Genomic DNA, 17,037 nt, shown 5'->3' with positions numbered 1-17,037 from the left:
AGGAGGAGTAGGAAAGAAGGGATTCAGGTCTTGTTTGAAGGATTATTTCCTTTCCTGAACTACAGAAAGAAATCCTGTGTGAGATGTCCACTTACAATAAGGGCATGGTCCCTGAAATCTGTTGCTTGTTGCAGCCATGGTTGCAAATGCAGAGCCAGATATGTACTAATTGCCAGTGACTGTGAAGGTCACCATGACAATGAGTTTGTATGCCAGGGGATCCAGATTATTTTCAGTGTCTCATTACTGCTCCTCTTTTCTGAGCCATCCTTAGCCAGGGATTCCCATGTGTAGGTGGGAACTTTCAAGGAGTCTTTGAGAGCCTCTTTGAATCTTTTCTTCTGTCCATCTGGTAATGATTCGATGCAATTTGGAGATGTATTCACTGTCCTTAATGATTTGTTATGTTGTTAAATTTCTTACAGCACCAAATTCTATCCCACAGGTTTTGATTCCTGACATTGTCTGTATATCTTGAGCACATATTGGAGGGTTTTCTGGTGCCCAGTGGATACAGAGGGCTCCTTCTCACTTTGCACTTCCTCCATTAAGACCTCAAGTACAACATCAGAAAATCCTAGACCCTTATCTATCTCAAATTGAGACATTCTTCAGTGTTTCCCAGCACCAATACCAGACACTGTATCTCCCTTTGGGCATATCTGGCTAACTATAAACTGTTTAGATTAAATGGAGCCAATCACAGTCAAGTTTTAAAATCCTCACAATGTGTTCAGCTAATGAATAATTTAGTTCGGACTGACTAGGCACTTGAAATTATTAAAATGAGCAGGCTGTGCAAATTTGGTGTCCTCCTTGCATTGCTGTCAACTGGTGCAGGTTAATTGTGCATCAGCCATCCTTGTATGCATTTTCAAAGACTGGTTATTTTACCACTTGTTAAAATATTGAACTGATCCAAAGAAATTTGGAGTGGCGCAACAGACTTCTGTGAGTTGTAGATGTCCAAGGTATGATCTGCCTCCCACACAAGTTGTTTGAATGTTTTAATGTACTCGTAAATTTTGTTTTTTATTGTTTTCTCCAGGCAGAGATCTCTAGCCTATCTGATCAGAAGGAATCAGCCCCCTTTGATCTAATTGTTCCTTTTCTTTGTCTTCCCTTCAGTTCCCATTTGTTCTCTATAGTTGTAGCCCAGACACACCATTCCACAGCAGATTAAGCTGGAAGGTCCATTCTTAGTCCGCCCCCAGTAATTAACTGTTACTCTTTCATTTTGCTTGCCTTGCTCAAATAAGTTCTATTTCTTGAAAGGAGTGCGAAAGAATTGTATTGCTTTACCCACATTTACAGGCAGAATGTGCTTCTCTGGGAACTATTGGCCTTAACAGCAGTTGTTCCAAACCAGGTTTATAAATAGCTAGTAAATTATCCAACCATGAGGCTTTATTTTTAAACTTTACTTTTCCCTACCTTCTAATTTTATAGGTCACTATTACTGATGCACAATTTTACAATTTGAAATTATTGTCCAATTACAGTGGATGTGGTCTCTAATTTTTTTTTAAATATATAAATATTCTGCAGAAGAAGAAGTTTCCTTTGTTTCAAGAACAGGAAAAACAAATGATTTCACGAAGTTGAAGGGCTGGAAGCAAAAGCTTGGGCAACAATCAGGGTCTTCTACTTCCAAGCAGACTGAAGCAAGTAAGTTTACAAATAGGCGTTTGCAAATGGCAGTGTATAGTTGAGATAACTTTCAACGCACAGCCAGATGGGGCAGATCACCCCATCCTAGGGGCTGACTTTTTCTGTTGCTGAATGGTTTCTGAAAAGGAACTGGGGCTCCATTCCAGCATTTTAGCATCCGGGCAACAAATTTAAAATGTGGTCCTCTCAGTTCTGCTTTAAAGGGACTTAAGCTACTGACTATCCTGCCCCTTTCACCCCTTTTATTTCTCTCCTCCCCTCTCTATTTCTCCTCCTCCATATCAACCTGAAGAAAAAAGGAATTGCTAAGTTTACTTATTGGCCTTTAGTCTCTTGGTTGTGTCGATGCATTCTTTGAGCTGAGAACCTGCAAATACATATACAGTAGCATGAAGAAAGTAATCTATACTTTAATTCATACTGTTCAATATTTTCATTCAAAGTCAAAGTTTTCCCAGAGCTATATCGCTTAGTATGCTGTAGTAGGCACTGTAGAGAACTGCATATTTGCCATAATAGTTGCGATGAGATGATGGAATTGAGTTTGAATAATATATTTCAGTTGATGAAAGTTTGGACGATGCACTAACAGATGAACTGATAATTAATGTTTTGGGGTCTGTTCCAGGCACCAAACAAGAGGGCTCCATGAAAAATCGTTCTGTTTTCTCAAGTGACAAATTGGATGAATACCTGGAAAATGAAGAGAAAATTATTAAAGAGCGTGCTGCTCTGTGTGTGAACAAAATATCAAAGGTTGTATATCAAATGCCCACCAAAAGTTCCAGTTACATCCGTACATTGGATAGTGTTTTAAAACACCAGGCATCCCAAGCCGACTGTAGAGGGTCCCGCTCATCCAGCCGAACTGTGATTTCTCCACAGTCCATTTCTGTTGGCTCTGTTTCCAAAAGCAACAAGCAGATTGGGATGGCCATGGAACCTGACTCAGCCAGCAAAGAGCAGAAGTCTGCAAACAATGCAAAAGTGGCCTCGATGCCAGCCAGATCATCAGCTAAAACCTCCAGTTTGCGGCTGTCCTCTGCACCCACAAGACCTCCAGGGTTATCCAAAAAGCAGATAAAGTTGATGAATCTGGAGAATGGTGCCCTCTGGGCTGGGAAGCCAAGGACTTACATCACAGAGGAGCGAGCAGAGGCATCCCTCGTTACTCTACTAACAGCACAGGTACTGACTTTGTTTTACATTGAATGAAAAGTGAGGAAAGTTTGTTCCCAAAGTACCTGAAGAGCGCAAACCTCAAAGAAATTGACTCCATCAATTGACAATTATAGTGCAGTTCTCTGTTCACTATAGACCGGGTTACATGCAATTGGGACAAAAAGAGACAATATAAATGTAACATGGGAGAGGAAGAGTAAGCCATAAATCTTCTTGAGTCTGTTTTGCCATTCAGTGTCTGATGTGATTTTTGCCATCTTCTACACTTTACTGTCTGATTAGTATTATTTCCTCTGTAGTCTAACCGTCCATCTCACCTTGAATAAGTTTAATGCTGCTGCATCCATGGCCCTCTAGTGTACAGAACTGCAATCCTGTGACGGAACAAATTCCTCTTCTTCTCAATCTGAAATAACATTTTATGTGGCACAATCCAGATATGTGTGTTTATTGGTTCCCCGTTATCCATCCCATTTATTACAGTCTGAAAGGAGTAACAAATTGTCAAAAACAATTACCCTTTCATGAAACCATGTTGACTGTGCTTAATAGTCTTACTTTTTTTTGTATGTCTTGCTATTTCCCCTTCAGCAATGGATTCCAGCATTTTCCCAATAAGTTTTATAGTTCCCCAGTTTCTGCTTCCCTCCTTTCTTGAAGTGTGGCATTACATTTTGGTCTTTCAATCCTATGACCTCTCCAGAATCCAGGGAACTTTGATGGATTATACGCACTGTTTTTGCAGCCACTTCGTTTAAGTCCCTAGGATGCAGGCCACCAATTCCAAGGGATTTGTCCACCTTTAGCCCTTAAGTTTGCCTAGTACTTTATCCCGAATGATAGAAATTGATTTTAGTTCCTCTTTCTGTCTCTGCTCATCTACCAACTTGTTCTTTAATCTGCCCTCGCAGTTCTTTTCTTGTACCATTGTAAATGGGTTTATTTAACATTGGAACAGAGGAACGTACCTATTTATTAAATATGGAGACCAAAACTGTATTCAGTACTCCAGGGTCACTAGGACCCTGGAAAGTTGCATCATCCCTTTCCTACTTTTATACCCCTTTGCAACAAACCCTTACTGTTTCTAACACTATCATATTGCTTCACCAAGAGAAGACAGAAACCTTTGCAAGCTCTGTTCCATGGCAATCATTTCCATCCCTTTCCATGGGAATGACCAGAGGCAGAACCAGACCATTTGCAACCTCTCATTTTGTTTGATGATGAGGTGAGCTTCCAGCTAGGTATCCTTGCCAAATTTAAGTCTGCTGTTTCAGTCTCTGCAATATTGCCGATTTCACTACTGTAGTATGTTATTAAAACACCCATGCCTTATTATTTTCAGAATCTTGTCTATTCCAATATACCCTTGGCCAGCTTCCCAAGTTCAACCTTCCATAAACATGAGACCATCCAAAACTTTGTTGCCCATGTCCTAACTCTGACTGATCTAGTTGTTTTCTGACATGTGTTAGCTCCCACTCAATGATATTCTTAAAATTCTCCCTGTAATTTCAAATTCCTCCATGACCTGTAGCTCTTAGGGATAACTGCACCCCTGCATTTCTGGCTGTGTGAGATTCTTAATTTTAGTTGGCTTTGGCTAGCTAGGCTATAAGCACTAGAATTACTTCATTAAATCTCTCCACCTCCCTACCTTTCTTGTCTCTTTGAAACCACTCCTATCTATTTGACCAAGCTTTTGATTGTCATACTAGCAACTCTTGAATGATCTGATGTTGTGTATATGTGCTCGTGAGAAGCACCTTGGGATGTTTTACAATGATGAAAGTACTACTGGTTGAAACTCTTTGGTTTGGCAACTCCTGTGGTCCTGCATGTTTTGGATCTGTAGTACTGATCTGTGCTAATTAACTAATTCTAACTAAGATCTAATCAGGACCTAAAATTAACTAAGATCTGTACTTAATTAATCTACCAGTGCTACGCTTGAGATTTCAACTGACAGCAATCTCAGCCGACAGCTTTCTGACTTACTGAAACTTCAGGTTACTGGTGCTTCTCGGGAACAGAACCCTCACTAACCTATGAAGTGTCCTGTACTTAAAAACAAAAAAAAAGAACAGTTCTCTTACTCAGAGGAAGGTAATCAGGGGTCAGTTTCTGTGGTCCAGCACCAGTCAGATCCCAAGAGTGCCGGACTGGAGAAACCTGTATGTCTAAGGGGTAACAACTGGAGAAAGTTATTACCTCTTTAATCTTTTTCAACGTCTAATATTTGGCCTTTTAATTGATTCTTTTCCAAATTTTTCTTGGAAGGGAGTTGTCAATCATAATTAAAATGCCGTGACTATTGTGTTTGCTGCTGATACACAACTTGTGCATCCTCACCAAAAGTCAGCTGCTTGTGCAATTCTCCAGAAAAAGGGGACAGTGGTTGTGTTCCTAGCAGGAGAGTGTCATGCTACAGGAAACTCCATGCCTTTTGTTGAAATTATTTCTTACAAAAGAACAGAAAAACAGGAGGCTGTAAAGCAGCTGATTTTCTTTTCAAGAATTAGAAGTGATATTACTTGTTATGAAATTTATGCTCATCTGAATCAACTGATCATGATTTATTATTGTATTTTGTATTAGTAAAAATGTATTTTCCTCTCATGATCTCCTAGGGATCGCTATCATCAAGGAAACATAGAGTGATATCTAGGCAAGTGCCACTGTGTAAGAATGAATTCTGTCGTTTGGGCTGCATCTGTTCTAGTCTCTCGCACGTGAAACAGCCACCCAAACATTGCCGAAAGCCAGAGTGCATGTTCAGTTGTAAATGTCCGAAGCGGAAGGTGTTGGTGCTAAAGTCATTTGCGAGGCGTAAGAAGCAGGTGAGCAAGGCCCTCAGAGAAGATTTGATATTCTACGATGCATTGGCTGAGGATGAGGATTGGAAACCAAGAGCCAAAAAGAGGAAAAGGAAGAAGGTGGTTGAATATGGTTAGTGGCCACTGCATTAACATTTGTCAGGATTACTTATCTTAAGTGGAATGTAATTTTGTTAACAAGTAGGTTTGAAAATACAAACTTTGTTTCAGATTTACAGGTAGATCATGTAGTTATTTTCTGTATGACTTTTGCTCATCATAATAAGAGTTACAGTAGTGCCAATGAAACTGCTCACATCTGTCAACATTCTTACCATAATATTTTACAGTGCTTTTAACATGCAAAAATATGTAAATACATTTACATTCATTTGATACTTCAAGTTCTGCATATTCCAAAAAAAGAGATTTTGTTTGAAGTTCAAGTACTGTTATGTAAGTTGAGAGAGGAAGCAGTTTGTTTTAAGTTCTGTGTATTTAGAGCATGGAAAAGAGCATGGGATGGAGAGAACTGTTGGACTAGAAGCCCAGAATTGTGCTTCCCAGATACCTGACAAAGGTGGTCATTTAAATTTTATTACCAGGTTTTCTGCATGGTAGATGTTGGTTTTACTGGCTATATGCCTGTTGAGCCGGAAAGCAACCATCAAGTAAATCTCTGTTAAATGTGCTATCCAGGGATATATAGGTGTCCAAGATATTGGTGATAAGCTTGTTGAACCAAGAGGAAATGCTCCTGTTCCTCCTCCTAGTTCACAATTGATGAAAACCAGGGCACTTGGCCTCCATGAGTTTAGAAACAATCAAAGGGATGCTGCCTGCATTAGAGGGTATGAGCAAAAGGAAAGGTTGGACAAACTTGGGTTGTTCTCCCTAGAGTGTCGGAGGCTGTGGGGAGACCCAATAATTTTTGTTTTAAATTATGAGAGGCATAGATAGGGTAGGCAGCCAGAACCTTTTCCCCAGGGTAGAAATGTCAAACACCAGAGGACATGCTTTTAAGGTTATGGGGGTGGGGGGGAGGATGTTTACAGGTGATGTGAGGGGCAACTTTTTTTATGCAGAGTTGTGGGTGCCTGGGGTAGCAGTGGAAGCAGGCAATTTGGTGGAGTTTAAGTGGCTTTTAGATAGACACATGAATATGAAGGGAATAGAGGGATATGGATGATACACCGGAGGAGGACACTTAGTATAAATTGGCATCAAGATTGGCACTACATCATGGGCTGAATGGCTTGCCAGTGCTGCACTGTCCTATGTTCAAAATTGCATGATATGTAGTCAGGCAGCCTTTTCAGTGGAGCCTCTTCAGTTGGTTGTGTGCTCCCTGATGTACTTCAGCTAAAACTAGGAGTGTGGAAGGTTGGTGTTGGATATGAAAATTTAATATATTTTGCCATTCAATTCGTGTGTGGTAGGGTGCTAAAATATTCCCTCAAGTTTCAGTTTGTCTCGTTTGGTGTTTTTTCACCTCCTTGAGACAACAGGTTTTGGATTGAAGTCCTGCTCCACGAATGCATTCTATAAAATGGGATTTTCCAAGCTCTTGCAATCATTGCATGGGTCATAAATTTAACTTCCTACTGGGAAAGCAGAGTAATAATCATCAATGTCCAATCCAATCAGTTTGAATCAGCTGCAGATTTATACATCAGTTACTCAATCTGGACTTTTTGCTGCAAGAGGACATGTTTGGATTTATTGAGCAGACATTTGTTGCATATATTTAAAAAAAATCTAAGGGACATCTGGGCTTGCATCTTCTTGACCAGGTTTCTTTTCATGATTCAAAGCCCCCTGCTCCTTAAGTTAATAGTCTGTGAACTACACAAAGTAATATACACACAAGAATGTATGTCTCAACATGTTGCTTTTGATTTACTGGCTACATTTTGTCTGCTTGTTGCCACCTCCTGTTCTGCCTATTTCTTATTCTATGCCACTTAATATTACTCCCCACCCCCCCACGTCTGCTGTTTTAGCAGTTGTCATCCAAGGAGCAACCATCATTATTTGGGGTTTGCCAAAGATCATATAGCTTGAAGCATCAGCTTCAATTTTTCAATTTAGTGGGTCAGCAAGGCTGCAAATGGCTGATTCCTGATTGGTAGTTTTATCAATCAAAGTTCAGGGTATCCTAGAAATGCACAGAATGGGACTGAAAGTCTGCATTATGCCTATGTACAAAGAATAAGTGGACCATGAAAGTAAAAAAAAAAATCTGCACATGCTGAAATCTGAAATAAAAACAGAAAATGCTGGAAAAGCTCAGCAGATGGGGCAGCATCTGTGGAAAGAGAAACAGGAAATGGGCTGTGGAATGTATGAAGGACTGTTGAACCAGATTTAGCCTGTTGAACCAGATTTAGCCTGTAGACAAATCTTGCACACCAATTGATTTTTATGCCACATCAGTGCAGTACTGAGGAGAACATTGTATTGTTCGAGTTAGAGCCCTTTTGATGAATTGCTAAATCAAGAACTCATCTGCCATTTCTTATGGTCAAAGTGGATGTTGAACATCTTGTGATATTTGAAGAAGAACAAGGTTTTTTTTCATTGCTTTGATAGAGACATAATTTATTGTAACAACACACACAAGATGCTGGAGGAACTCTGGTCAGGCAGCATCTATGGAGGGAAATAAACAGTCAACATTTTGGGTCAAGACCTCTTATCAGGACTGAAAGGTCTCGACCTGAAACATCGACTGTTTATTTCCCTCCATAGATGCGGCCTGACCTGCTGAGTTCCTCCAGTATTTTGCGTGTGTTGTTCCAGATTCCAGCATCTGCAGAATCTCTTGAGTCTACATAATTTATTGTTCGTCCTTTCTACCATTTCTTGTAAAGTGTGATGTGGTGTATGTTATGCATTCATTTTGGTTTCCCATTAGTATTTCAATCTTTTAAAACATATGTAACAGATTCTTTAATTGGAGATTTGCGCAACATTATGAAGGATTTTAAATTCCTCATGCTGACAAGGCACTTGAAATATGTAGTAGGCTCAGCTTCATTTATGAAAGAACAATAGGCATGAAAGGAAGCCTACCAGAAAACTGGATGGTATACCTAAAGCATACCAGAAGATTATAAATTTATAAATTCTGGCATTTTAGATGTTTTTAAGAGGTGAAACAACAGGGAACCAGGCCCAATATAAAATATTTGACTAAAATTGTAGTGTTTGTTGTAATATAGGATGGAGATTGGTACTGTCAATTGTTATGCCAAGGAACCTTTGGACCCAGTAGAATCCCTGTGGTATTAAGACATAAGATGAATCTGTACCAACCAAACATTATTTATAAACATGCACTGAAAGGGTAAAAGAACTGTTTCTCCAATTTTTTTTTCCTTCTCCCTGCAGCAATTCCCGAGCCAGAACAACCTGTACGTTCTTATCCCCTGTGGGTTCGTGAGGAGGGGGAGGTGGACCCTGAACCAGTCTACACTGCACCTCACTTAGAATCCTGCCATGCTAATAAAAATCCCCAGTTGTCCCAACCACAATCTCCACTTAGTCTAAAAGAGTCTGGATCCACTGAAGTGCAAACAGTACAGTCAACGCCTGCAAGTTCACCAAAGCCCTCTGAGGTAGGATGCAGATATGTGTACTCAGAATTAACATTGTTGTTCAGCAAGTTGTTTTCTGTTTTTACATTTCATGGCCATCCTGGTTAGCCTATTGAATAAAGATGCTTACACTTGCCAATATTTGCAGTTTTATAAGGCGCTTATCTTTAGAGTCTATTTTTGAGTAAAATGATCCAAGTCACAGGAATATTATTACACAAAGCTTGATACTGAGCCATGTAACAAAGTGGATGACCCAGAGCTTGGTCAGGAAGTTAGGTGTTGATATGCATTTTATTGTGACAGAGTTATTCAGAGAAATGGAGTTTTAGAAAGGGACTTCCAGAGCTTGTGGCCCTAATACCCACGACACTGCTGTCACTGGAGGAGTGATTATAATCGTTAAGTTTTTGGAGGAAAGAATGTAGTTGTGTAGATATTTCAGAGGGCTGAGGAGCTGGAGGAGATTATAGAAATTTGGAGAGGCTTGACTCTGGAGGGGTTTGGAAACCTGGATATCAGTTTTTAAATTGAGGCATTGTTGAATTGGGAGCCAATGAGTTTTTGAGTACAGGCATGATGAATGTGAACATGGGATTCAAAGTTTCAGAACACCTCAAATTTGTGGAGGCAGACTAGTCAAGAATATGTGGAATAGTCAAGTCTGATGGAACAATGGCATGGGTGAGGGTTAGAAGTGTTTTGCTAACAGGTGGATGAAGACATTTGGTGGCAGATCATATGGAGGTAGAAACAGGAGTTCTTGGTAGTGGCTAGGATATGTAGTTGAACACTCATCATATTAAACTCTCAAGGTGCCAAGAACAGTCTGCAGGGTCATATATGGGACTCAGAGAACTGAGTTTTTGGGTTTTGTGGCTAAAATGCTGACACTATTGGAGTCGGGGAAACTAGTGGATTGTGGAATATTGGAAGGCAAAAGATGGCAGCAAATGACCAATTATAGATTTGCAGAGAAAGCAGATCCCCAGGTACTTGCTGCCTTAGAAGCTATCTTCCTTTCTTTTTAATGAAGTGAATACCTGTTCTTTAGAATGTTTGCATACATGAGAAACTATAATAAAGAACCTGGAAAAATATGTAAGGTATGAGCAGAAGATATAGATATATCTTTGTGGATCAGGAGCATTAAAAAAAAATGTGTTATTTTCTTTCCTGTTCATGGGCACTCTGCTAACAACATGTCATGTGGCATTAAGGTGAAGGTAGTTCTCTTGTGGAAGAGGTAAATCTGGAAATTTCCAGGAGCCAGAGTAATCTGGAGGACTTATCTCTTTTTATAGTTGCTGTGAGAACAGTAGTAAAATAAAGACAAGCAGATATTTGCAGATATTTTGGATCATTATTGACTTGCCACAAAATTATGGTTGTTTAATCAGGCTTTGTAACAGCATTAATTAGATTAGTTTACACAAAATACATGTAGTAATAAAACTAAATGGAAAGGAACTGTGAAGTAGTTTTCAGCCCCATCTCTTGACTTGTCTATTAGGGTTTGTAATGCATCTATACAGTACTTCATTGGATTCCATTTGTGACATTTCTGCTCGATTCCCAAGAATATTCAAATCCTCTTTTTTGGATCGGCAGTTCACCACCTTCATTTAATTGTATTATCAAAGATTTAGTCTGTTAGTGACTCTTGCCTCCAGATAATGTGTGCAAGTGTTAAACAAAAGAGATCTCAAATCATTTCTCTGTAGGATCTAATGTGTCACCTTCTCTCAGACTAATGACAATCTTGGCACTACCACGCTGCATGTTAACCAGTACCGATTCCTGCTTTTTGTCATTTTCAGTACAAGTCTTTAATAGTAAGTATGTTAAAGTTCTGAAATTGTAGTACGTTACATCTACACCTTTAAGTCTCAAAGAAAACCAGATTGGTCACCCCTTCATGAACCCATATTGGATATCTGATTATATGGCTCATCAGAATCCTTTCAGTAAGTGTTTTGTCTGAATTTAGTAAAATGCTTTGCAGTAGCTCCAAATAGCTTTGCCAGTGTCTTGTGATGCTTGCTTCTTAGAAGCAATATGTATTGAACCTTGTTTAATTCCTTTCGAAGGCCAAAGCAGCGTTGCTGCTCAAAGGTAAACACTGCAACGTTATTCCATGAATAACAAAATCGATTATAGTCATTGTGTAATTCCAATTCATCTGCCTGATAAAGCAACTCGTTTCCAGCAATTTCCTTGTTATTTGCAGTTATGAAACATTAAGATATGAAATACTGCACAGTGGATAACCAGTTATGTTAATAACATCAGTAATGAGATGTTGCATATGTCAATACCCAGGAGAGCTTCCCTTAACTTTGTTTTTCTTATTTTTATCTTTACTCAAGGTTGATGAAAAGGGTCCCGTGTACTGGTATTTTGAGAGTATGATGACCTGTGCACGCGTTCGTGTCTTCGAACGCAAGGATGTTGAAAGGTCCATAACCTGTACTTGCAGTCCAAAACATTGCTGTAGACGGGTAAGCTACAAAATATCTTTTAAATGTGTCGATCAGTCTACCTTGGTTCATGTGGGAGGATGATTGGACAACAGAAGTTAGACAGTTGGTGTGGTTTCTCAGTTAACTGCACTGCATTTTCTCTAGCTGCAACACTATATTCTGCATTCTGTTTTTCTTTTCACTACCTCCATGTACTTATGTATGGCATGATCTGACTGGATGGCACACAACAAAAACTTCTCACTGTATCTTGGTACATGTGACAATAATATACCAATATCAATGAGAAAGTGTTTCACTATCAGAGGTAGCTTTCTTGTGATGAGATATTAAATTCGGGTCCTGCTTGGTAGTTTGGAAAACTAATACATCTTGACAGTCTACATGGAGGTGAATTACCCATGGTATTTTGGTTAATGCTTAGAACACAGGAAGCCATTAAGAATCGACCACACTGAGAGCCTGAACTCATATATTGGCCATACTGAGTAAAGATGACAGTTTTTCTTACCTGAAGGACTAGTCACTCACCTGGGTTTTACAGCAATCTGTTATTTGTATGGCTTCTGATACTGAAACTAGCTTTTTTTTAATTTAAATTTTATCTCATCACTTGAATTAAAATTCCACAGCTGTTGTGGTGAGATTCAAACTCTTGTTTCTGGATCCATGGCCCAAGACTTCGGTGGCTGTCCAGCAACTTTACCACTACACTACTGCTAATTGGCTATAAAATGCTTTTAATTGTCCTGTGTTTGAGAAAGACACTATATATTAAGAAAAGTCAGGTTTACATGGTTTTAAATGAAGAAATACAGGTTGTTGTTGAAAGAGGAATGTAATAGATTGTTGTTTCCCTGTTCTTTAAGTGAACTAAGGGATAGTGCAGGAAAATTATGCTAATGTGGAAGATTAGCCAAGATTAATGAATGGTGGAGGAGACTTGAAGAGATAAGATATCCTGGTTCTGCTTCTTATGTTATGCAGATGGGTTGTTGACCTCTATTGCATGAGGAATGGAGCACAAAAATAGGAAAGTCTTCCTAGAATTATGCAAGACCTCATCTGGAGAACTGCATGTAGTTTTGGTCTTAATTAAGGAAGCATGTACTGGTCTAGGAGCCAGTGAAGAGTAGGTTCATTAGATTTATTTTTTGGATGAAACTGTTACTTTATTAAAAAAAAGATTGCGTTAATCAGGCCAATTGAAGGTGTTTTGGCCCAATCCATTCATTTTTTATATATATATTAAGAGTTTAGAGAAAGTGAGAGGTGAATTTAAAAAATATATATATAAAGTTCCAAGGGCTTGACTGTATAGGGGCTGTGAAGATGTTTCACTGTGGTTGGTAATGTAGAACTGGGGGCACAGTTTCAGGACACCATTTAAGACTGAGATGAGATGCTGTTTCTTCTCAGGTTGTGAATCTTTGGAATTCTCTTTCTACATACTGGAGTTGAAGCCATTATCTCATTGAATAACAGAACAGGTTTGGAACTGTGTGGCCTCATCCAGCTCCTATTCCTTGCATTCTTTCTTACATTGTGTTAAGTATAGAAGTTTGGAACAGATCTGGTAGCTCAAAGATAATTAAAGCAATAAGAAGAATCTATGTCATTATGCGTTGAGGTAATATGATCAGGCAGAGCCCAGAGGCAGAAAAAGAAAACAAAAATGAAAGACCTGCATTTGCAAAACACCTTCATTGACATTGGGATCTCCCAATCATTTCACAATCAAGAAAAATAGCTTTTGAGCAATTTGTAATTAAGGAAGAAGTACAACTAATTAATTTTGATCTCTAAATCTTCACAAACCTCATTGAAATATTGGCCTGATAATCTATTTCAGGTGTTAGTTGACAGAGTTACAAGGGAGAACTCTTCTTGGAGATTGTTTCATGGGCACTTCTACAGAGATCTTTTGAAAGATTAAATATCATGCAAAAGATAATGGCCTGGTTTATCACTGCACTAGAAATTTTGCTGAGGTCCTTAAAGTAGCGTTTGAAGGTACAACCGTCTGAGAGTGTGCCCTCTCTCCTGTGACTGATGGTATGTCAGAAGAATTAGTAAGTGAAGATATAAATAGTATAACAGAGGAAGTGATGTGCAGTTCATAGGTAATGTTATGGGCAATTAAATGGTATTGGCATAACTGGACTAACCTGGGTCAATAGCAGGATGGAATCTTGTTTGAACTGGTGCTTTGTAATTATACCGTTTTGTTTTTACAGATCTAGAAATCCTTGTCGTTAAATAAACCCTTGAAGAATAATTATTCATGAGTGCCTTTTCTGTTTATAGGGAAACAGTAAGGTGAATAACAATGGAACAGTTACAGCATGCAAGTTAAAGTGGTGCAGTGACTCGACACCCAGAGAAGGTAAGAATTTGTGCATTTAAATAACTTGCCTGCATATTAGTACATATCTTGCATGTCAGCAGTTTGTCCCATATCATTTGGCACTTACAGGCTTATCTAATCATCAATTTGGCAAGCAAGCTTAGACATCTGCTTCCTTCTAGTTTACTCTCATCAATTCAGTGGAATGTCCACAGCAAATCTGAGTTCCTTGGATTTCAACATCCCAGTGGAATCTCTTAGCCCTTGGATCTGCAGGCCATCGTTGTAAACAGTGCAACCTCAGTAGGGTGATCTTGACTGCTGAATAGTGTGAGGTACATTGTGCATTTGGCCTGTACTTGGATGCTGTCCTGGATATCCATCATAAGTGTGCTATGTTCTGAATGAGGCTCTTAAATGAGATATACCTATTCCTTTAAGTGATTCAGAAGATGGATTTTAAAGATAATATGCTGTAAACTGGAATCTTACCACTGTAACAGGCCAACTCTTTCCTTTCATCCAACACAACATAAACATTTTATGGGTCATTTATCTGATCAGAATCTGTAGAGTCCCCAAGTCATTGAGTTTCAAAGTTATCTCACAGCTCAGAAACTATAGATATAAATCTCACAGCACAGAAACTATAGATATAAATCTCACTGTCTCAACAGTTCTGTTTATGAGATTTGAATATAGTAATGGATGAAATAGCTACAGTGACTTTATAGCTAACATAGTGTACTCCTTAATGTACAATGTATTGGTTTACAAGTAATGGGAACATCCTAACATGCAAAAGACTTCCTGTTATACCTTGTAGTTTAAAAGGAAGTTCTTTGATTTCATAGTAAGAGATGCAACTTCTTGAATGTCCTCCAATTTAAGTGTCAGATACTACTGCTTTGACAGCCAGTGAGCCTTGTAGGTAGGGTCTTGCACACAATCAAGGCTACCTGGCATCAGAGGGGTCCTACACTGCGCAAACTCTCTCTGCTCAGCTCATCCTTCCGAAGATTGTACCTGGGATTAAGGTGTTAGTAATGTTGTGGCTGGCTAGCTTGGATGGTTTGCTGATCTGAAGGCCTGCTCTGTTGTATGCTTATCCAGGAATGCGACAATGAAACAGTGAATGTAGGATTCGTGAAGTTAAACACTTGTAGGAATAGGGCGAAGTGAGTCACAGCTACTGACCCTTCAACCTCCAAATATACATTTTTCAAGTACAGTAAAACTCATTGTTCGGGAATCCTGATGCTTCAGCATCTGGTTTGTTCATTAGGCTGGAATGAGCCAGATACAGAAGCATCAGGATTCCTGAAAGTCTGAGTTTACTGGAAAATTTACTCCACTATTGTGTAACAAAAAAAAGTGAAATAAGAGTGTAACATTTAGTAGTCAGAAAATGTGCTAGTTCAGTACTACCAAAGTCCCAAGGGTACAGGATTATAAGAGTTTTATTGTAATTTGCATTTGGGGATAGATCTAATGGGGTTATTATTGTGTGTGATACTGTATCTAACTTGGAAGAGTAAGAAGGGAAGTGATGAAGAAGTCAAACATAAAGGTGATGAATTTAGGCTGTAGCAAGTGATCCTGCACAGATGGAAGTAAGTGGTCTTTTTGATTGAATAGTTATCGTGGAACTGAACTCAAGATGGAACAGAATTCAGAGTTTGCAAACTACCTCATATAGTCTCAGTGTGCTCTGGAAGAAGAGTGGTAGTCAATGCCATGAAAGTCAAGTTTTGTGAATGAGCTAATGTCTTTTATCTTCCTAATGTTGGACTGCAACAGTCAGCTAAGACTGTAAATGACATAAGTCATCAGCCAACAGGAGATAGTTAAAAGGATGAAGAAAGGGGTGGCTGTCTTCAGCTTTGCTATATCAAAAAGAACTCTCATTTGGTGAGGAAGGCCAGGCCAGATTCTTGTGACACTGGAGCTAATTGTGCAGTAATAGAAAATATTCTGGTCGCTTTTGGATAGATAGCAGAGCTCTATGAATGTGGTCCCCAAGAACTGGATACAAGTAGTAGTGTCAGAATGTCAGAGTATTTTCAGCATTTTCTGTTTTTATTTTAGATAGCCAGCATCTGCAGGCTCCCCCCTCCCCCCCCCCCCCCAAAAGAACTGGATATTAGAGCTACATTCAAGATTCTGTTGTAGAGTTATTTAGTTGTACAGAACACTTTCCACAATGGTTAAAATGTTCAGTTAATATGATTAAAAACTGCTTGGATGCTTGCAGAATTATTAGAGTATTGTGAGTTGACTATTCGCTACTAAAATACAAACAGTAGAAACAATTATTCTATATTTGACTACTTTTTGTTTTGCTTCTGTTCCTGTCGTTTCCCATTTAACTCTTCCAAATTTGTTTATATTTTGTTTCAGTTTCCACTGACAATATGTATTAAGGTTCTTATTGATTTACCCCATACCCCATACTGGGACCAATTCCCATAGGCATTTTTTTTTTTAGCCAGATGAAGTTCAAGATATTTTAGCTCTCCGTTGATGTAGGCGGAATGGACTAATAACTGGTTTGGTTGGTGACCCAATGCATCAAAATTGAGTTACAACTGAACCCCATGGCAAAGTTGCAACAGACCTACTATTGCATACTTCTGCATTTTAAAATTTGCTGCTGGTTTGTGAGTGTGTGTGTACATCTTTATGTACGTGTGTGTGTGTTGAGAGAAAGCAGAGATGGTAACCTGTTAGAAGCTGTGAGGGAAGATCAGTGCCTAAACTGATGTGAAGATAGGGGGTGGGATTGAGAGTGGCAAAATAAATTGGAGGAGACAAGGATAATAGTGGAGGTGTAGGCCAGGATTTATGTAAATATTTCATTTGCATATCATCCACTGCAGAAGTAAGATAGAATTACCCCAGAACACATCTTTCATGTTCCCCCTCAGTGTTGCAAA

General features: G+C 39.0%; 1 protein-coding gene across 11 annotated transcripts in view; it reads left to right on the top strand.

Moving 5' to 3' along the window:
• Positions 1 to 17,037, top strand: part of mgaa (MAX dimerization protein MGA a) — an 87,797-nt gene that overhangs the window by 32,401 nt on the left and 38,359 nt on the right. For all 11 annotated transcript variants that reach the window (XM_052011254.1, XM_052011273.1, XM_052011281.1 and 8 more), the window contains 6 exons: positions 1,549 to 1,668; positions 2,300 to 2,859; positions 5,487 to 5,805; positions 9,066 to 9,292; positions 11,641 to 11,772; positions 14,062 to 14,140. In XM_052011254.1, the coding sequence (XP_051867214.1) occupies positions 1,549 to 1,668; positions 2,300 to 2,859; positions 5,487 to 5,805; positions 9,066 to 9,292; positions 11,641 to 11,772; positions 14,062 to 14,140 (1,437 nt within the window). The remainder of the gene's footprint in view (positions 1 to 1,548; positions 1,669 to 2,299; positions 2,860 to 5,486; positions 5,806 to 9,065; positions 9,293 to 11,640; positions 11,773 to 14,061; positions 14,141 to 17,037) is intronic.

The sequence above is a fragment of the Pristis pectinata genome, chromosome 1 (genome assembly GCF_009764475.1).
Source record: "Pristis pectinata isolate sPriPec2 chromosome 1, sPriPec2.1.pri, whole genome shotgun sequence".
Taxonomy (NCBI): Eukaryota; Metazoa; Chordata; class Chondrichthyes; order Rhinopristiformes; family Pristidae; genus Pristis; species Pristis pectinata.
Note: the sequence above shows the minus strand (reverse complement) of the source record. Positions and strands in the feature narration are given on the sequence as shown.